Genomic DNA, 20,360 nt, shown 5'->3' with positions numbered 1-20,360 from the left:
TCATCGCATATTGGTTGTCAAATAGTGAAAATCTAACATGTTTAAATCAAAACGTTAGCAAAAAATTGTTAGAGAACTACTTCATTGGATAAATATGTATATTACATTTAAAATGAGACTAGAGCCTAATTAGTCACCAACTCTAACTGAATCTTAAAGTGGGGTTACAATTTTCAGTGCTTTCAAATAATATATATGGCTTGAAACTAAATATATCTGTATACACAACCAAAAATTCAAAATTGTGTCAATGCAGCCTGTAAAAGCAAGCAGAAGAGTTGCTCAGTTTTCAGAGATTTTGGTTAACCTCTCAGCCTTGCACCGTCTCTGATCGCCTACCATTGACTTGAAAACATCCAGTAGATCATCTAAACCTTCAGGATACTCCCCTATTGCCTTCATTGCATACACAATGCTTTCAATGGTGGACAAATAACCAGCCTTTGGCTGGTGTCTGACCTCACTATACAAGCTACTTGTATCCAGATCCAACCTCAGATGTGGCAAAAGCTTCAGCCAAGGATTCTCAACATATATTCTCTTTGCTTTCGACCATGTACCGTCTAGAACAATCAAATTCTTCACCTCGAAATTGGTAGCCTCAAGATCATTGATACTAACTGCGTTTTCACTGGGGAACAAAAGTACTGAACCAGGAGGAACCTCGATTTCAAACTCTTGATGTTCTTCCATTTTCATGGTCCCATACAGTTTGTTCCATCTTTTCACAACAAACCCTTTTGCCAGAGCATCCATGGCAACCTGAGAGGCCAAAATATGGTCAAAGTTAAGCTTGTTCCCATGAGATTGGAGCATGAAATCATGGGAAAAATCACTGATGATACCATGTTTGCCAACTGTTGCTGTCACAAGAGGTTCCTTTCTGCATCTTGGAATATCTCTGTTTGGATGAAAACCCAGTGGCATAATATTCTCCGCAAACCTGCTAACAGCTTTCTGATTGGGAATAGTACTACAAGCTAAGATTGTATCTAAATTGGGGCTTTTGGTAAGGTGCTTAAAAGTGGTCTCAGTATCAGATAACCTCTTTGTGCTGCTGCATTCTCCATCTTCTGGCTGAAGATACCAGACATCACTCGTCAGCTTATCTGAAAATTCAACAAGGTCCAAACTTTCAGAACACTTCTGCTTCTTTGAACCTCCACTACAATTAACCAAATTGGACTTTTTCACCACGGGGCACTTCGTGCTTTCCTTAAATTGCCAATCACCCATCATTTCTCTTTTCAAAATAATCCCATCAACATCCTCAGAAACCATTTGCTGGTTCTCTTTACTTTCCAATACTCGATCAAAACCTGAATTTTCTATGCCATTTCTACCCGAATCTTCTTCAAAACCCGGTTCAAGTAACTGAATGGTTAATTCGGCTTCAAAATCGATGTCAAAAACAGTTGTCACGGCGACATTCTTGAGACCTAGTTTAGCAATTCTAGTAGAATTAAGAGCGTGCTTTCTCTCTAAACTGTGTTGAAGAATGGTTACACTTACGGAGTTGTCGAGACTCGGGTTCCGGATCCTGATGCAGATGCAGAGAGGGGCGGGTTTGGAGCAAGATGGGCACATGGGTCTCTTGGATTTGGATTCCATTTTCAGGGTTTTAGAAAAGTACAGTGTTTGACTATTAAGGGCATGGATGACCGAATAAACAAGGTTAGTTTGGGTATTTGATAGGATTCCGGTCCGGAAATGCTTAATCATTTTGTAAATGGTGTTCCCAGTTTTGACTGTCAAGAGGATAAGGGAAACCCTAGTTTCGTCAGGATGGGAGGAAGGAGCATGAAACGACGTCGTTGTCGGAACAAAAATGTTAATGTTCAGTCAATTAGTTACATAAAATATAATATTATTTTTTTAATTATATTTGATACTATATTATATTATATTTAATTAATTTTTTTAAGATTACGGGAGGACATAATTGTCACTTTGAAAGTGTGGAGGGCGAAACCCGACAACAACAATCTAAAATGATTAAAAAAAAAAACGAACTTGAAAGTTGAAATCGTTGACCAACGGAGCTTGCCACGCGCCCACCACACGCATCATTTGGACAAAATCGTTGGTCGATCATCTTCTCTCCCTCCTGATCTAGACTTTCCCGTGAAAATTCTGTTCGAAGAAAATGCATGATTTCTGCTTCACGATCCCGTACGGGCTGATTCTTATAGCTGGGGGTATTATTGGGTATGTGAAGAGAGGGAGCACATCATCGTTGGCCGGTGGAGCTGGCTCTGGATTGCTGCTCATTCTTGCTGGTTATCTGAGTCTCAAGGCTTTCGAGAAGAAGAAGAACTCATATTTTGCGCTGGTTCTTGAGACGGGTGCTTTTCTTTGTGTCTGTAGTTTTGGTTCATATTTCTTGCTTTTGAGTTCGCTTGATCTGGGTGTAGATTTCTTTCAGATTATATACTCTTCTTTCTCTTTTTACTTGTCGTAACTACTGAAATACGGTTTTGATCTATGTTTTATTCGTCTCTGCAACGCAGAGAATCGTAACCTTAGCGTGTTACAACATAAGGGTTTTCATGTATTTTGGAGATATCAAATGGGTAGCACTGGGAATTAAACAATTATGTTAGTAGCTATTTATTTGATGAAAACTCGTTTACAAGAGCTGAAATGATTTGGTATAGACGAGGCTAGAATAAGGCCAGATGTTGAAGATGATATTCTTAAGATTAGGACTAAAAATGAATGCAGAAACTAGGAAGTGAACTTTCCCTTTACAAGCCTAACCAAGCTTTTGTTTCTCAGGAAGACTGATAGACATAACTATAATGACAGCTTTTAGTTTCTGACTGATCTTTCTCTGGTCTAAAACACAAAGGCATCTATTGCATGCACTTTAATATTTAGAGAAGCTGGTTATGCACTTATATTTATTATCATGGAAGTCCATTAAGTGATTGAATTTTTTTTTCTCCAATCTCCATGATTACAACTTCAATATTTGGCTTATCACTCAGAGAAAGTTATTTTTAAGTGACCGTTGGATCTATGATTTCCTGCAAACGACGTGAAAATTGTATGAGTTCTTAATTCCTATATATGGGTTATCACTAAGAAGTTCTTTGGCAGCTTATGGTGCAGTTGACTTATGTGTTTTATCTCTGTAGATTAGTTACACCAAACAAAGTAATTTGAATGTCTGAATGTTTATTCATCAAGGCAAGTTGGAGTGTTTATGTTCATTAGGGCCCGGCTTCCTGACTTCGGACTATTACATTAACGATTAGTGACAGGAACAATCAGAGTGTTAGATTATACAAAGCTGTCCCTATTCGTTTGACCTCTGTTGTATATCCTCTTATAGAATATAGGGGACGAATGGGAGGCTTTTCATCAATAATGGGTCCGTGATTATCAAATTACATTTGTCTTATTTGGGAACCTTATCTAATGAAGTTTCCTGATGGTGGGTCAGAGGGAATTATGCTTTGATCTGAGGATATTAAGAATCTTTGTAGTATAACTCTTGTTTTTCTTTTCTTATTCTTATTGGTCATCAAGAGGGGACATGGACTTTGAATGAACTGTTGCCTAGGTTGGTTTCTTCTTTCTCCTCATTTTTCCCACATGTCTGAAGCAGTGAACTTTGTTACTTCAGGTATCAGATGCTAGATTATCTTGTGCTAGTATAACTATGAAGTCAGAGGGGTTATGAGGGTGGACAGATGAAAGAACTTATTGAGTGTTATTTTCTTATGCTAGTATAACTGCAAACTCTGTATTATTCTTCATGTTATTTTCTTTTCTTTCTCACTTTCAATCTATGCTATTTCATCTGGGCTGATTTATTTATTTATTTATTGGAAATAAATCTGGGCTAATTGATGCTTCTTCAAAACAGTTTGTGCAGCAGCTCTCACAGCTGTCATGGGACAACGCTACATTCAGACCTCTAAGATTATGCCAGCTGGTATTGTTGCTGGCCTCAGGTATGTTTCTGATGAGCCTGATCTTTCTCAGTCTGTGGTTAATTTTGTTAGTTGTATATTGCCTTAACAGTATTTCATCTGTTACATAAATGTGAATTTCTGATAATCTAGTTACTTGATTCCTGTTTGTATAAATGGACATGAAGAGAGGGATATTGTGCATTTTTCTGCAAGTAATTCAGGAAAGTGGATTTCAAAAAAAAAAAAGAAAATTTCTTGGAGTTGTAAATTTGTGGAAAATTTCCCTGGATGAGTATAAAATTCATTACCATGCACGGGAAATCCATTCTCTTGTTATTTTTTCCTATATAAATTCCTGACGTATCAATACCTGTGCTTGCAAACGTCCAACTCTGGGAATTCCTTTTGCTTGATGATCTGGGATTAGTATATACTTACTCCCTTAAATGGAAACTAGAGAAGATCCTTGTGATATCAGACTTGATTTTTTTCTTCTAAATTGATGAGGTTTATACCTGATTGATACCAGGTTGGTACCATGTTGGTACCCGGTTGGTACCTGGTTGATTCAACTGTTTTCAAATTTTGGTTAAAAGAAGATACAGATATGATGATCTATATGATAGCATGGTCATCCTTTAGATGATTAGATTGTGACACATTTCTTTTCCCTTGGAAAATGACAAAGTAGTTTGTTTAGTTGGCAACCTCAACAAGTATACCGTATATGCTAGTGAATGAACTTCACCTGCGTCTTCGTTATTCACATGATTTCATTGCCAAAGGCTTTAAATTTTTCATGTTGCAGATGATTTCTCATTTTCCAACAATTTATTGTAAACAGTGCCATTGTTTTAATATCATTTCAGCAACTTTAATTGAACTGCACCCTAGTGGCTACATAATTCGATACTGCCATTTTGCTTAACTATTATGTCGTTTGTGAAGTCACTATCGAATTTTCTTTCTTGTTGCTACATTCATATAATACCCTGAATAATCATTCTCCATTCATTTTCTTGCAGTGCTGTCATGACTGTGTTTTATGTGTACAAAATTGTAACTGGCGGCAACCATATCCCTGCCAAAGCTGAATGACAAAAATTACAGATGTTTTATTTTCTTAAATACTCATTTCCATAGATGTATTGGAATCATACTGATCTTCGAAATTTAATCAAAATGTTATGTTACCACTAAAATGTACGCGCCTAGAGTGTGGAACAACCATTTCATTGAAAGGTCAATGCATACTGGTTTCTACCCCTTTTTCTCTCTGTTGACCTTAATTTTGGATTATTATTATTCTGGTACACTGCTTATTGCTCCTTTGAGTAATTAGAGTTTCTCCCTTGAGTAATTAAGTAGGATTCTGGTTCTGCCAATTTCATTTGCAAAATTGGCACATGGCCAAATGGTAGCTGCAAGGACCCCTGATAGCAAGTAGCCAAGGATTTAAGAAACTTAAATGTGGAAATTAAATTGAAGCGCCTGAGCAAGTTATTATATCCCTGATAGCAATCTTGTGAACAAAATCATTAGTATTGTCAAGCAGGATCTAAGAGCCAATAAGAAATGACACAAAACATGGAGATTCTCTCCTCTGACTTTCATTTAGATGGAGATTGAACCTTCCAGGCACATCATCTTGCATTAAAGAACAGAGAAAATGAACAAGAAAACAGAGAAAATGAAAATAATGTTGACCATTTTCCCCTTCTTCTTCTTCTTTTTCCTTCTCCTCGCTAGGTAGAGAAGTAGATCTGCAGAAAAGCTGCCTCCCCTTTCACTGAAACTACACATAATGGACCAAAGCCTTAGCTTTCTTGGAGCTATGAGAGCCAACACAGCAGAGAATTAATGGCTCGAAGCAAGGCTGCAGTATGATGCATCTTGAGATGCACTGGAAAAGAGCAGTAGCTTGCGAAATGCTCAATGCATTATGTTAAACACAAAACATAAGACTCAGCAAGAGTTGACATCTACCTCAGGCACATGTATTCTTTAAGTAGGATGCACATCATAGTGACTCGATATGGTACTAGATCATGATGAAGCTTTCAATTAGACGGAAAGGGAAATAGGGGGAAATTTTAGGATAGTATTACTTTCTCCCCTAAAATAGAGCTCCAGTTACATGTTAGCTACAATTTCTCTAATGCTAGTAGATTTTGCCCCTTGTGAAGACCCTGGATTCAACATAGCATGTTCTTTTCTATTTGGAGTTGAGAGAAGAATTAGATGCATGAGATGGTGTACAACTTCAGAGAGATGATAGGAGGACTATCTGTCGTCCCAGTTAACTTTACGTTCACACGCTATAACCATAGTCTCAAAGCTATTTTTCATGTTTGAAAACTGGTGAAGGATCTGATACAAGAGAAGAAACTAGAATTTAGCAACAGGTGCTTCTCATGGAGACCTCATCACTTGCATGCTCAGCATCTGAAATGAAAACGATGAAGAAATGATCTAGGGAGGAAATTCTGCAAATGGGTCATGCTTATCATGGTTGCAGAGAATGAAAGTTCATCCATTCTCATCAAATCATGGTAAGGACTATGGCCAACGACCCTGCAATTTATGTAGCAATAGTTCCAGGGAATGGATGACTACCTGCCAGCAGTCTGCAAATTATAAAAGCTAGGATTTTGAAAGATAAAGAGTACCTTATCATTCAAAGAACAGAACATTAATATATACAGTCTGACCGATCCCATAAGAGATTATATCAAGGAGAAGATTTTATTGCAGACTTGATCTCTGATATGCAAAACAAGAAGCTTTAGCTAAGAGCAAACCAGTGAGAGCTCCTTAAACATTGGAAGATCTTGCGAAGATAAAGTACACATGGAGAGTAGCAATGGAAAGTTTGAGACTGTTTCCTCCAATTCTTGGCGCTTTAGGAAGGCATCGGAAGATATCGGAAGAAACCCACTTCTCAATTTCTCTGGTATTCTTGCTTTTTCTTTTACCGTTTTGTTTACTTCATTTTGGAAATCCCGTTTTGCCACCATTTTTTTGGAATGGATATTAGCCAGCCTAGATAGTAAGGAACATCTCCCTGATGTTCTTCAGAGACAAGACAAACAAAAAGAGACCTACAAAGTCTGCATATATACATATACGCCTATGTTTTGTTTCTTTCAGTTTCTTGTCTCTCCTGTTGTAATATACAAAAACAGAGAAAAGTAAATATTTTGTATACACAAGAAATATGAAATTCACCGCATGAGAGTTATAAAAGAGTAAATATAACAAACAAAAGAATTGGTGTAATACTTCAATCTCACGTCGAAATATATTTACTTATTAATTTATATAATGATATAAATTATATACTACTGATAATTTAAATTTTTAAAAGTATAAAAGTTTAGATGCAAAAAATTATTAAATCAGTAGAATGTAAATACGGGACATAACCAATAGTGTCAGAGTACAAATAGATCCAAAACATCAAAAAAAAAATTCATATTTCAATTTTAACTAACAGTGATATTCTATCTAGCAGAATTTTACTAATGAAGTTTTAGGTAACTATTGCAGAAGTTTAATCTTATGTAACCATGAAAGTTTGTTAATAGCGTATGATATTTAATAATTATCATTCCAACTTTTCTTCACTAGGATAATCATAAAAATTAATATTTTAAAGTGTCAATCAGAATCAAATCTCTACGTAAATAAGATACAATTCCATAAGCAAACAAAAGAATGTCCTCATGATCAGACACCCATGTGTGTGTGTGCATATGTATATATATACAAATACATATGGGGTTTTCACTGCCCAATGACCCATCTTCTCACCCAGACAGGGACTTAACTCCAAAAATGAAAATCTCGTTTACCATTTTCGTCTTCTCGATCTCCATCTTCTTCCTCCTGAGAAGAAGATCATCAAAAAGGTTGCCTCCTGGTTCACTTGGACTCCCAATAATAGGCCAGAGCCTTATCCTTCTCCGAGCTATGAGAGCCAACACCGCAGAGAAATGACTCGAAGAAAGAATAATAAAATATGGACCCATATCAAAGGTGAGCCTCTTTGGCAAACCAACAGTCTTCATTTATGGACAAGCTGCGAACAAATCTGTGTTTACTTGTGATAGCAGCATAATTACTAACCAGCAAACCAAGTCAGTTCGAATGCTTTTGGGGGATCCATGTCTGCTAGATTTGTCAGGAGAAGATCACAAGCGTGATAGAGATGCTCTTGTGTCTTTCTTGAAGTCTGAATCATTGAAGCAGTATATAGGGAAAACGGAAGAAGTTCATGTTGCATATTGAGAAGCACTGGCAAGGGAAGGAAGAGGTCACCGTATGTTTGGATAATAAGAAATCCATAAAAAATAGATATTTATAAAAGATTTAATATCATTTATTTTCAGATAAAAAGAATGTATGTTAAGTATAAAGCACTTAAGAGGATGACATACATTCATGTAAAAAATATTTATATCTCGATTAGAATGTCAATGACTTTTTCAAAATCTTCCCACCCATATATTTCATGTTCCAGAATTAAAGAATAAAAAACATGTACCCACTAATCTCTAATTCTAACCATATCCCCAACCCACCCTTCAAACGCTCTGTTATTCCTCTTTTTTTACATCATCCAAAAATTAGTTAAACGAATGAGTTATACAATTCTTTCTTGTTATAAGTCTCACCTCAAACTCACAGTTTATTCCTAATTGTACCCGCAATAACTCAGTTGATACCCAGTAGTCCGTAAACCATAGTCTAAATATTACACTACTGGGCACAGAAAAGAATATGATTACAAAATTCTACCACTTTCTTGCACAAGTAACAACCATTAACCATGATTTTGTTTATTCTCATCAACATGTTAATGGTAAGAATACATTCACGACCCGCTTCTGCTTACCATATGTATTCAATTTAGAGAATCACGGAAGGGAAATTAAGAGGGAAGAGAAGAAAAAGATTCGAAGCGAAAAAGGTTTGGGTTTTGGAAGGAAGAAACATGGTAGAAAGGAAGCCATTTCAATTTGTTTAGTAAAATTGACCAGCTTGATTACCATGATATCTGAACAGAAAACTTACATATCAACAATTATTTGCAAAATGTTGGTGGGTTCTGCCTCTTATGAAGAATCTTACTTTCAACATCATATATTCTCTTCTAATTGGACTTGAGAGAGGAATTAGAAGAGATCAACTAGTGGGTTACTTTCAAGAGATGATTGAAGGAATGTGGTCTGTCCCAGACAACTTGCCATTCAATTGATACAACTGTAGCCTCAGAGCAAGTTCCCAGGTTCGAAAAATTGGTGAAGGATCTCATATTTGAGATGAGGATGGAACTTGAACAACAAGGTGATCCTCATAAAGACCTCATCACTTGCCTGCTCATTATCCGAAACGAAAAGAATCAAGAAATGCTAACAGAAGAAGAGATTCTGCATAATGTTATGCTGATCATGGTTGCTGGACATGACACTTCATCAATTTTCATCACTTTCTTATTGCATCTTCTAGCAAATGACCCTGCCATTTATGCAGCAGTGCTGAAAGGTATGCATTGCAACGGAATACATAACAGGAAACAAACACAATTTCGTAACTTCACAATTTAAACAAAGTAAAATCGTAAGGTATAGTAACTTTGTGAATTGAAGAGAACACTGATATACCCACCCACATGGTAATAATAAGGGATAGTAACTAAGCATACCTAGATGGTAACTTGGTGAATTGAAGAGGACAAACACTGATACACCATATGGTAAAATCTGGTAAAGTTGTTGATTTCTGATCTGCAGAACAAGAAGAAATAGCTAAAAGCAAGCCAGCAGAAGCACCTCTAACTTGGGAAGATCTTGCAAAGATGAAATACACATGGAGAGTAGCAATGGAAACTCTCAGAATGGTTCCTCCGGTCTTTGGAGGGTTTAGGAAAGCATTAAAAGATATTGAGTATGGTGGTTACCTTATTCCCAAAGGCTGGCAAGTAAGTGAAAACTCAATGCTCAATTTTATTCTGATTCGCTTACCTATTCCTTCTTTCTGCTACAGCAAGCCAAATCAATCTGTAGCATAGCTTCTAATTGATACTCCTAATTCATGTATAGGTATTCTGGGTAACAAACATGACGCACACGGATGGAAACATATTCCCTGAACCATCAAAATTCGACCCAACAAGATTCGAGAACCAAACATCAGTTCTGCCATACAGTTTCATTCCATTTGGAGGACCCAGCATTTGTCCAGGATCTGAGTTTGCAAGGAATGAGACCCTACTTTCGATCCATTATCTTATCACCTGATTTACCTGGAAGTTGCTGCTTTCAGACAATTCTTTTGGAAGAGATTCAATACCAGTACCAGCTGGGGGGCTACCAGTCAAAATCATGCCCAGAAACTTGGACAATCACACAGTCTACTGATTTTGATGTAATCTGGAGTATATCTATTGATGTGAGCATCGGCATGAACTAGAAAGAGAGAGCCAAATCCAAAGAAATAGGAGAAAATAGGCCAAAAAGGAGATTTTACGGCGGCCCTAAATTTTCATGTCTCCTGTCAATTTCACAACAATCTCTTTTAATTAAAAGGAGAAAACTAAATTTATTTTAATTAGGAAATTAATTTTAATTTTTAATTTATTTCTATATATCTTTTATCTTAATTTGACAATAATTTTTTTTAATTAAAAAAAAAGGCTAAATCTATTTTATTTAAAAAATTAGTCTTTAATTTTTAATTTTATTTCTTATATAATTACAAATTAAATTAAGAGATTTTTTTTTATTTACTTAGTTTAGTCTATAAATAGACCACCAAATCTTTATTGTAAGATATTCAAAAATTATTTCAATAATATTAAGAGTATTTCTTTTTTAATAGAGGTTATTCTATCCTCTTGTTGAATAAAAAATTGATCTATTTATCAAAGTACGATCTTGTTGTGTTTTTCCATTCTATTTCTTTCATTTTTAATATCTTAATTTTTATATTCTTGATAGTGGGTTAAGTAAGAAATATTTATATATGATCAATTCATTTGATGCCTTTAATGAAATTGTGTGAGTTCCTGATTATATTAGTTGATCTTGGGTTCCGCATCGTTTAGTATCAGAGCTTTAACTCCATCTAAACCTATTATCTTTTACTTTTGTACTTTTAAATTCTTGCACCGTTTATTTGTTTATTTATTTATTTTTGTTCATTTACTAAAAAAAAAGATTATCTCATACATCGATCCAAGCAAAAGACATAACGTCAATTGACGTTTTCTTAACTTGATAAAATCGTTGTTGAGTATCAATTTGTTTAATCTACTTTTCTTGCAATTTTGTTTCCTGTGAAAAAAAAAAAAAGATAAAAAAAAGAGAAAAGAAAAGAAACAAAGGAAAGAAATCTCATCGGGAAAGTACTTACCTTTTTAGTATTCACCATCCTTCTTTAAAACGGTGCAAGAACCACCTCTACATAAGGTAAAAGCCCCTTTTATTTTACAATTTTTTTACAACCACGTGCATTCATACTTACATAATTCATTAAAAACTACATTATTTTTATATAGAACGTAACGTATATCGGAAATAGATTGACAGGAATATCTTTCGAATTTTTTCTTGGGACAATACCGAATCCCTACATTTTCTATAAACCGTCAATTTTTTTTACTCTCAGTTTCTTTTATTGTTATAAGCTTTAGTTCCCTGATATATCTAAACATTTAAATTGTATCTTAGAACTTAGCGTAATTGATAACACACTATCTTTTTCTCTGTGTGTTACATTCTTTCTTATAGTATTGGTGCGGTATTTGTTCTATAGGACTCATTGCAATGTCTTAAAATAATATTTAAGAATACTTTGATTCAAGATGATTTATCCAGTACTCAATTTGAGGGTGGGAGATAAAAAGGTAAAAGGCAAGAGTATGTGAAATTATTAGAGGATAAAAACCAAGTGAGTGAAATATAAGAGAACTGATGAAAAAAAAGAAACTTTTTTTAACTAACCATTTTGTAGGAAATCTTCTTAAAATGTAAAGTGAGTATCAAAACCCTGCTAACATAATGTTCCTTATGGAGGCTATGCATGTAGAAATGACACGGTTTAATCAGAAGGTAGATAATTTGAGTAGTGGTCGAAGTGAAGCAAGACACAGGACCCCTAATACAAGGCGACCTAAAACTCAACATCTTGAAAATGAGGATGGATCCTGTAATTATGATGGGGAAGACAGGGTGGAGAGGAGAGAAGAAAGGAGGTATAATAATATCAGCTCCATCAAGATGAGAATACTACATTTCAAGGGTAGAAATAATGCTGAAGCATACTTGAAGTGGAAGAGGACGGTAGAACTAGTCTTTGATTGTTATAACTACCACAAAGAAAATAAGATCAAACTAGCAGCGGTAAAGGTCACTGACTATGCTTTAGTGTGGTGGGATTAACTACTCTTCACTAGATGGGGTAATGAAGAGCGACCTATTTCCTATTGGAGAGAGATGAAAGCAATCAAGCGAAAAAGGTTCGTACCATCTTACTACTATAGAGAGATGCATCAAAAGTTACAACGCTTAACACAAGGATATATGTCCGTTGAGGACTATCACAAAGAGATGGAGATGATCATGATCAGGGCCAATATAGAAGAAGATCCCGAAGCAACCATAGTGAGATTTCTTGGAGGTCTCAACAGAGACATCGCGAACATGGTGGAATTACAGCACTATATGGAGGTGGAATACATAGTGCACATGGCCATGAAAATTGAGAGACAACTCAAGTACAAAAGGCAGTGCACATCATATGTCACCTCTACCTACAGCTCGGAATGACCTAAGAAAGAAGAAAACAAGGGAACAAACGAGAAGAAGGAAAAGTCTGCACTACCTGATGCAAAAGGTATGACACCTCACTCATCTAAAAAACATAGTACAATTAAATATTTTAGGTGCCTTGGAACCGGATATATCGCTTCTCAATGCCCAAATAAGAAGATCATGTTATTGAGAGATGATGATGGAATTAATAATGCTAATGATTGCGAGAGAGAAGATAATGCGTTGAGGAAAGTGTTGAATATCCAGCTCAGGGAGAAGCTTTGGTTATCCAGAGAGTTCTAAACGTCCAAGTCAAGTCAGAAGAAAGTAACCAGAGAGAGAATATCTTCCACACTCGTTACCTTATAAATGGGAAGGTATCTAGTCTCATTATAAATGGGGGTAGTTGCACCAACGTTGCTAGTATTATTTTAGTTGATAAAATTGGGTTGATATGCACGTGCCATCCTCACCCTTACAAGTTACAGTGGTTGACTGATTGTGGAGAGATGAAAGTGACTAAGCATGTATTAGTTTCATTTTCTATTGGGCAATACACTAATAAAATACGTTGTGATATTGTACCCATGCATGCTAGTCACATCCTACTTGGAAGACCCTAACAATATGATAAGCGCGCAACTTATGATGGTTATAGAAATCGTTATTCCTTTAGCATGAGTGATCAAAATTTACATTTGCACCGGTATCACCTGAGAAGGTATTTAAAGATTAACAACAACTCAAAAACTCTATAAAGTTAAGAGAAAATAAAAGATTGAGGAACATGAAAAGATAATGTTACTATATGGAACAAGAGCTAAGGAGACTCACTTTCAAAACAAAATTATTAACTCATCTCAAACCTTTTTTATTAAATAGTGTTGTTTTGCAAGACATTTTCTCAAAGAAAATATAAAAAGTGTCCAATTCGAGAACGAATCGTTTTTGAAGGAGGAGGAGATGATGTGAGCATAGACATGGATCAGAAAGAGAAGACTCAATCCAAAGAAAGATGAGGAAATAGGTTAAAAAAGAGATCTTATGGTCGACCCTAAATTTTCATGTCTCCCTATTAATTTGATTACAATTTCTTTTAATTAAAGGAGAGACTAAATTTATTTTAATTAAAAAATTAGTTTTAAATTTTTAATTTATTTACATATGTCTCTCTTCTTAATTTGACAATAATCTTTTTTTAATTAAAAGGGAAGACGAAATTTATTTTACGTTGGAAATTAATTTTTAATTTATTCTCTTTGTAATTGTAAATTAAATTAAGAGATTTTATTTTATTGTTATTTACTTGGTTTAACCTATAAATAAGTCACCAAGTCTTCATTAGAAGACATTCAGAAATTATTTCAATAATATTAAAAATATTTTTTTTCAAAAAAGGTTCTTCTACCATATTGTTGAGTAATGAATAGATTTACTTATCAATGTACGATCTTGTGACATTTTTTCATTTTATTTATTTCATTTTCAGTGATTTTAGTTCTTATCATTCTTAATAGTGGATTAAATAGGAAATGTTTCTATAGTACCAATTCCTTTAATGCCTTTAAATAAAATTGTGTGAGTTCCTGATCATGTTGGTTGATCTTGAGTTCCGCATTATCTACTGTTTTGAGTACAAATCCAAAACTGCAATGTGCTTTAGGTTTTTCTCAAACTTGCTTCAGCTGAATATGTAAGGCCTTGGCCAGCTAAATTTACTCTAGATACTTGATAAGAAAAAAAATTGCTACTTACATTTACGAAACAAATGAAATTTATGAAATGAAAATTATAAAGGAGAAGACACTAAAATAAGCTAAAATCCAAACTGCAAACTGCAAGCATTTTCAGATTTCAATATAAACTTGCTGTGATTTTGTAGCCTGGGCACCAAACCCAAATAATTTCACAGTGGTTTGGTAGCCTTGGAATCCTTGAGGCTCGAGCATTACTGACATAATAAGTTTTGAACCTACTAACCGCTCTCAGAAGTCTAGATTGTTATATTGTAACTACCTTCCTTAATTTTGCAAAATCACTAAAGGAAAAGAGGGAAGAGAAGAGAAAGATTCAAAGGGATGAAAGGTGTTTAGGGTTTGAGGTAAGAAACATGGGAGAAGGTTAGGCTTTTCAATTTGCTTGATGAAATTGACAAACTTAATTAGCATAACATCTTAAGAGACCTCAACTGAAATATCAGCAATCTACTATCTTACAGACTCAATTCCGATCAGTAGAACAAGATGAAATAGCTAAGAGCAAGCCCGCAGGGGCATTTATAACATGGGAGAATCTCTCAAAGATGAAATGCACATGGAGAGTAGTAATGGAAACTCTAAGAATGTTTCCTCCGGTCTTCAAAAGGTTCAGAAAGGCAATGGAAGATGTTGAGTATGGTGGGTCCCTTATTCCCAAAGGCTGGCAAGTAAGTGAAACTTAATTCTCAGTTTTTGTCTGCTATGCTTAGCCTTTCTTTTTTGCTATAGCATATCAAATCAATTTGCACTAAAAGCTTCTTATTAGCACTCCTAATTCATGTACAGATATTATGGGTAACAAACATGACACACATGAATAAAACTTTATTTCCTGAACCATCGAAATCTGACCGAACAAGGTTCTAACAACCAAACATCAGTTCCACCATACACCATACATGTATAATCAGATCTACGGTTTTAAGAACAAATGAGAATTACTATGCACTGGAGATTTTTCTCATAACTCCTTACAGCTAAACATGTAAACTTCCGACAGCCACGGAGAATTTCTAAGGCTTAATCTGTCCATGTAAATGTACATCGTACAAACAATTCAGTACCTATCAGAATCTCCATTTCTACCATTTTATCACCATATTGACAACGGTCTTAATAGTCCAAATTTCCTTTTGATACTTGTATCATACAAACAGCAGAGAAAGTGTGCAAGGTCCAGATTTAATATTTAACCAGAGACTATGTGAGAGAAAACTTCTGAGGATTTGAAGTTCTTCAGCAGTTTTTAGGTCTGTTGTATTTTGGTGGCAGAGATGGGCACCTTTCATTCATGTGGGCATATGGGTCCATTGTATTGTATCCAGGTAGCTCCATCCGATACTTCCCTCGGATCTGACAATAGGGAAGTTTCACACTGTCCCCATCATTGCACCATTTTGGCAGCCGACTTGAGTTGTTCTCAAAAAACCTGAGTGTGTATGCGTCTTTAATCTGCATTTATAAATTATTTGAATTCACATAAATTTAAAATGTAAACTACTTATAGAACAGCTAGACCTCCAAATTGACCTGAAAAAATTTTAACTCACAGGCAAACTACCAACAATTCCCTGAGCAGCATGGTTATATGATTTACTATATTTCGTCAGATCTCATCATATAATGATAGGCTTGAAGTTACTGGAGAATATAAGATTATGGTTAATCTGGGAAAACTCACCATGAACTCAGTGACCTGAATCTCTGTAGCAATGGGATCAAACAACCCAGCCGCTTTATACATTTCAAGAATGAAAGCAACACATGATGTGGACCTCCCATCACTATATATCCAATTATCTTGTTCAGGAATTGCCAATAGTTCATCAAATGATGATCCTCGCTTTTCAAGTTCCACCAATATATCAGGAAGATCAAGGTCCTATAGGAAAAAAAAAAAATTAATTTTAACTACAAGGAAAATAACTGAAATGAAGAGAGAGGAGGAGATGCTTAATGAGTTTTCAGGGGAAGAGTTGTTCTAATGTCATCAATCCTTAAATTTGATGCCATGACAGCAAAGTCAGGCAATAATATTGCTTGGAAAATAGAGTCTGGAAATGATTTAGATGGTGTTAACTGCTTGTAATAGGATGCAAGATACAACACTTCACATATGGTTTCATGAATAAATGTGACGAAACAACATTTCACATATGATTTTCATAGTTACTTCATATTTCCCAACAGCATGTACTTGACTGAAGATGCTTAACATGTAACTTGAAAATGTGTCGTTTCACAAACAGAACTATATCGCAAGACATTTTCTTCATTTGAAATTACCACCAATTAATACTATAACAGAATTTCAACAAGCTGAACTGATAGAAATGAAACTAGAGAACAAAAAGAAAGTTTACAGTACCTTAGTTCCAAGTCGCTTGTTCAATGCTTCATTCCACAGGTTAGCAGCATAATCTGGTTGTATATGATTCCATACTGTCATGAAAGAAGCGACCTATTGTACCACAAACACTAGGTCAAATCACATGAATTGATGAAACTATTTAATTGCAAAGTCCACCTACATGCTCACAGGAATGAAAGAGAATTCTGAGATTATTAGAAAACAATATGAGATACAAAGCATCAACTAAAATTCTGCCAAAAATTTTTTAAAGTTTAAATAAAAAATGAACATCAATATTTTAAATACCAGATGAGCATCCACTGGTGGTGGGTAGTTCCCACTTCTAGTGTCTATCCAGCTAAATATCATATTATGGTAACCATATGGGTTGCCTGCCATGCTTAGGGCAAAGTTCCATGCTGCAGTGTCATTGAACTTGGCTCGCATATCAGGATGCAAAGGAAGTAATGCAATATGGGCATTAGACTCATCCTTGTTAAGCACAAACCCCCACCACTCCTCCCATGGTATAATAGCAACCACACCTTCTCCCTACAAGCAGGAAATGAGAGGTTCATAAATGACACATTTGAAAGGCCAAGAAATCATGGTTGCTCCTGCCACTGCAACAACCTAATGCAAGGACAATTCAGATAGGAGAAACCGTTCTGTTTACAAAGCTTGAAAAAGAGAATACACTTACACAACCTTATAGAAAGTTCAATCCTTATAAGTTATATGTTTCTAGCAAATTCCACATTTTGCAGTTTTACCTGTTCATTTTCATGGCCCGATTCACCAACCCATAACTTCCCTTTGGAGTCCCTTAAGCAAACAGCAGAATGACCAGCGTATGCTCCAGTTACCCACTTCTCCAGAGTCTCAAAACCACCCCATCGCCCACGAATCTTGGATATTGCAAGAAAATCTCCAGAGTGAATATCGTCAGTGCTAACGTTTGTCACCCAGGGTTGAGGACGTTGTTCAAAGGAAGCACCCATATGCTTTTCGAGAAATCCAATATTAGATTTTTCACCCCATCCTGTGTTTGTAAATAAGGGAAACACATCCCACAATGCTTGAAGAGTTCCCAGCATCCCTGCTTGCATGAGGAATATAGAAATTCCCCTGTTTTGCACCTGAGATAAACACAAAAACCATGCATGCCATAAAATGCAAACCTAAGGGCAAAAACTACCATACCTAGCAAATCATGAGTGCATTAAAGTGGCAACTTACATACTCATACTCAGCTTTCCCTTCCCACTCCTTGAAGTCAAGTGTGTGCTCTCGAGACAGGTAATAGTAATCCCATGTTACACGATATGGAGTGGCAAAGACGTAAAGATCCATGCATGTCCAACTGTGGGCTTTGCTGACCTGGATAAGACAGATAGAGATTTTGAGTAATTTTGAGCAGAACTTCAACAAACCCAGTTCTCCAAATTGCTTCAAGTTCACTAGAAGTATGTTTCTCCATAGAAACACATTAGACATAAACTCTCAATAGTGAAGATTAGCAATGAAATGCAACAAATTAAAGCTGGAATTATCGACTAACTGTCACTAAAAAGAACGCCAAAAGTTGAAATGAAGTTCAGGAAGGTTATCCCTTCAAGAAAAGGGAAGGCAGCTGTTACAAGAGTTCTCATATTCAGCAAAAACATTCTAAGAATCTGAAATACAACTACCAATTTCTCTAGACTTGAAAAACTAAATGGTTAACTTGGATAAACTACCTATCAATACGCAAACCCAACAAAAGGAAACCCAGACTTTCTGCAAAAGTATCAAACTTTCCGATTTCCATACTACACATCCCCCAACTTTCCGTTACCCAGATACTATATCCTCCAAATTTCTATAATAACAACCGAATAAACACGCAAAAGATCGACATTATGAACCAAAATATCAAAACAGGCCTTAATATTCAAAAGTAAGTAATACTATACTTAAAATACGGACAAAACCAACCGAAATGGGAAAAGAACGGAAATTGTATGAGCAAAAATAGATGTATGAAGTTAAAATCCGATTGCCCTCTCACCTTGATATGAAGAGTTCCTCCACCATATTTGCTCCCAGTCTTGTTGTGGAACTCCATCCAAGCCCTGTTCTCGTAGAAGCAGGCACCTTTCCACTCGACGGTGTCGTTTCGAGCCGAAACTGCGCCCATAAAGCTGGGCAGAAGGTCCACCGCGGCGTTCAGTGAGTTGAGAATCGCCCATGAAAGATGCCTGGGCAAAAACGGTAGCACGTCCTTCGCGTGAAACGGTAGTTGCACGGCTTGCACACGAGGGCACGCCACCAAAACCAACAACGTCGCGAGTAGCCTCGCTGTGTTAAACAATAAAGAATACCCAGAAGGAGAAGAAGACGGCATGGCTGTAAAGAGAGTAAACAGAGGGGAAGAGCGAAATGTGTTTATTCCAGCCCATGACCATCAATAAGAAGATAGAGTAGGAGAAGACGTAAACGCTAATGGAGAAGATATGCCAGATCACTTGTGGATTTTCAGCACGGGGAAAAATATAATGGTGAGATATTTTTGAAAGAGTGTCAGCTCAGGGAAGAGATCATATTTCGTGATTCATAGAGGACTTTCAGCGAGGAGAATCTAATGAAAACAGCTGCTCTCGTCTATATAGAAAGCAAAAGAAAAAAAATGAAAGGTTGGACTTATATATATGTATATATATAGATATATATAAGTGTAGCCAACTGAAAAAGAAAAATTTTGTTTTATTCACAGTGGATTATTTTGTTCTTGTTTCCAGACAGTGTCAGCTCAGGGAAGAGATCCTATTTCGCGACCCACGGAGGACTTTCAGGGAGGAGAATCTAAGGAAACAGCTGCTCTCGCCTATGAAGAAAGCAAAAGAAAATAAAATAAAAGGTTGGACTTACATATACATATATATATATATATATATGTGGGTGTGTGTAGTCAACTGAAAAGAAAAATTTTGTTTTATTCTGGGTGGATTATTTCGTATTTGTTTCCAGATATAGTGTCAGCTCAGGGAAGAGATCATATTTCGTGATTCATGGAAGCCTTTCAGCGAGGAGAATCTAATGAAAACAGCTTGCTCTCGCCTATAAAGAAAGCAAAAAGAAAAAAGAAAATAAAAGGTTGGACATATATATATACACATATATATATATATAAGTGTAGCCAACTGAAAAGAAAATTTTTGTTTTATTCACAGTGGATTATTTTGTATTTATTTCGAGATATACTGGATTTTTTAATCAAACTTTAACCCGTGAGTTTTTTTATTAATAATAGTAGGTTTTTCTCATAAAAGTCAAATGTCTATATTTTTACTCGTTATTTATTTATTTATTAGTAATTATTTTAGTTACATAATTATTTATATTTTTTTAATTAAGACCATATAAGAGTTTGGTTAATCTTAGGTTCAAAATTAATTACATAAATTATAATGAATAAATTCACAAGTATACTAATTAAATTAACAATTTCAAATTATCCGATTTAAAAATT

At 35.5% G+C, this 20,360-nt stretch overlaps 3 protein-coding genes and 1 long non-coding RNA gene across 7 annotated transcripts; 1 reads left to right on the top strand and 3 right to left on the bottom strand.

The window, feature by feature from the left end:
• Positions 1–65: 65 nt before the first annotated feature.
• Positions 66–1,804, bottom strand: LOC110810939 (DTW domain-containing protein). Its single transcript, XM_022037257.2, has one exon. It carries the CDS (start codon positions 1,720–1,722, stop codon positions 283–285), a length of 1,440 nt encoding a protein of 479 aa, XP_021892949.2. The 5' UTR covers positions 1,723–1,804; the 3' UTR covers positions 66–282.
• A 159-nt stretch (positions 1,805–1,963) lies between these two features.
• On the top strand, positions 1,964–5,190 carry LOC110810972 (Transmembrane proteins 14C). Its single transcript, XM_088218579.1, has 3 exons — positions 1,964–2,345; positions 3,875–3,962; positions 4,949–5,190. The coding sequence occupies exons 1-3, from the start codon at positions 2,147–2,149 to the stop codon at positions 5,019–5,021; spliced, it is 360 nt and encodes a 119-aa protein (XP_088074705.1). The 5' UTR covers positions 1,964–2,146; the 3' UTR covers positions 5,022–5,190.
• A 2,329-nt stretch (positions 5,191–7,519) lies between these two features.
• Positions 7,520–10,510, bottom strand: LOC148266511 (uncharacterized). Of its 4 annotated transcripts, none has more exons than XR_015818638.1 (3): positions 9,631–10,488; positions 9,000–9,463; positions 7,520–8,219 (listed from the first exon to the last, which is right to left on the bottom strand). It is a non-coding gene; the product is annotated as an uncharacterized LOC148266511 (long non-coding RNA). The 4 variants fall into 4 exon arrangements; XR_015818637.1 differs by having other exon boundaries at positions 9,000–9,443; positions 9,631–10,487; XR_015818639.1 differs by having other exon boundaries at positions 9,000–9,301; positions 9,631–10,486.
• A 4,796-nt stretch (positions 10,511–15,306) lies between these two features.
• On the bottom strand, positions 15,307–19,801 carry LOC148266510 (uncharacterized). Its single transcript, XM_088218570.1, has 7 exons — positions 18,900–19,801; positions 18,089–18,229; positions 17,623–17,988; positions 17,156–17,401; positions 16,865–16,957; positions 16,178–16,378; positions 15,307–15,948 (listed from the first exon to the last, which is right to left on the bottom strand). The coding sequence occupies exons 1-7, from the start codon at positions 19,233–19,235 to the stop codon at positions 15,733–15,735; spliced, it is 1,599 nt and encodes a 532-aa protein (XP_088074696.1). The 5' UTR covers positions 19,236–19,801; the 3' UTR covers positions 15,307–15,732.
• Between the last annotated feature and the right edge of the window lie 559 nt (positions 19,802–20,360).

This window comes from Carica papaya, chromosome 4 (genome assembly GCF_054855325.1).
Source record: "Carica papaya isolate Zhongbai chromosome 4, ASM5485532v1, whole genome shotgun sequence".
Taxonomy (NCBI): domain Eukaryota; kingdom Viridiplantae; phylum Streptophyta; class Magnoliopsida; order Brassicales; family Caricaceae; genus Carica; species Carica papaya.
The sequence above is the reverse complement of the archived record's forward strand: the minus strand, read 5'-3'. Positions and strand labels throughout refer to the sequence as shown.

Excerpts from the sequence above, each read along its gene's own strand:
- LOC110810939 (XM_022037257.2), bottom strand. The coding sequence starts at position 1,722 with ATGATTAAGCATTTCCGGACCGGAATCCTATCAAATACCCAAACTAAC.
- LOC110810972 (XM_088218579.1), top strand. The coding sequence starts at position 2,147 with ATGCATGATTTCTGCTTCACGATCCCGTACGGGCTGATTCTTATAGCT. Across the intron at positions 2,346-3,874 it reads TGCGCTGGTTCTTGAGACGG|TTTGTGCAGCAGCTCTCACA; the intron begins GTGCTTTTCTTT and ends TCTTCAAAACAG. Across the intron at positions 3,963-4,948 it reads GGTATTGTTGCTGGCCTCAG|TGCTGTCATGACTGTGTTTT; the intron begins GTATGTTTCTGA and ends ATTTTCTTGCAG.
- LOC148266510 (XM_088218570.1), bottom strand. The coding sequence starts at position 19,235 with ATGCCGTCTTCTTCTCCTTCTGGGTATTCTTTATTGTTTAACACAGCG. Across the intron at positions 18,230-18,899 it reads GAGGAACTCTTCATATCAAG|GTCAGCAAAGCCCACAGTTG; the intron begins GTGAGAGGGCAA and ends TGTCTTATCCAG. Across the intron at positions 17,402-17,622 it reads CGGGCCATGAAAATGAACAG|GGAGAAGGTGTGGTTGCTAT; the intron begins GTAAAACTGCAA and ends TCCTGCTTGTAG.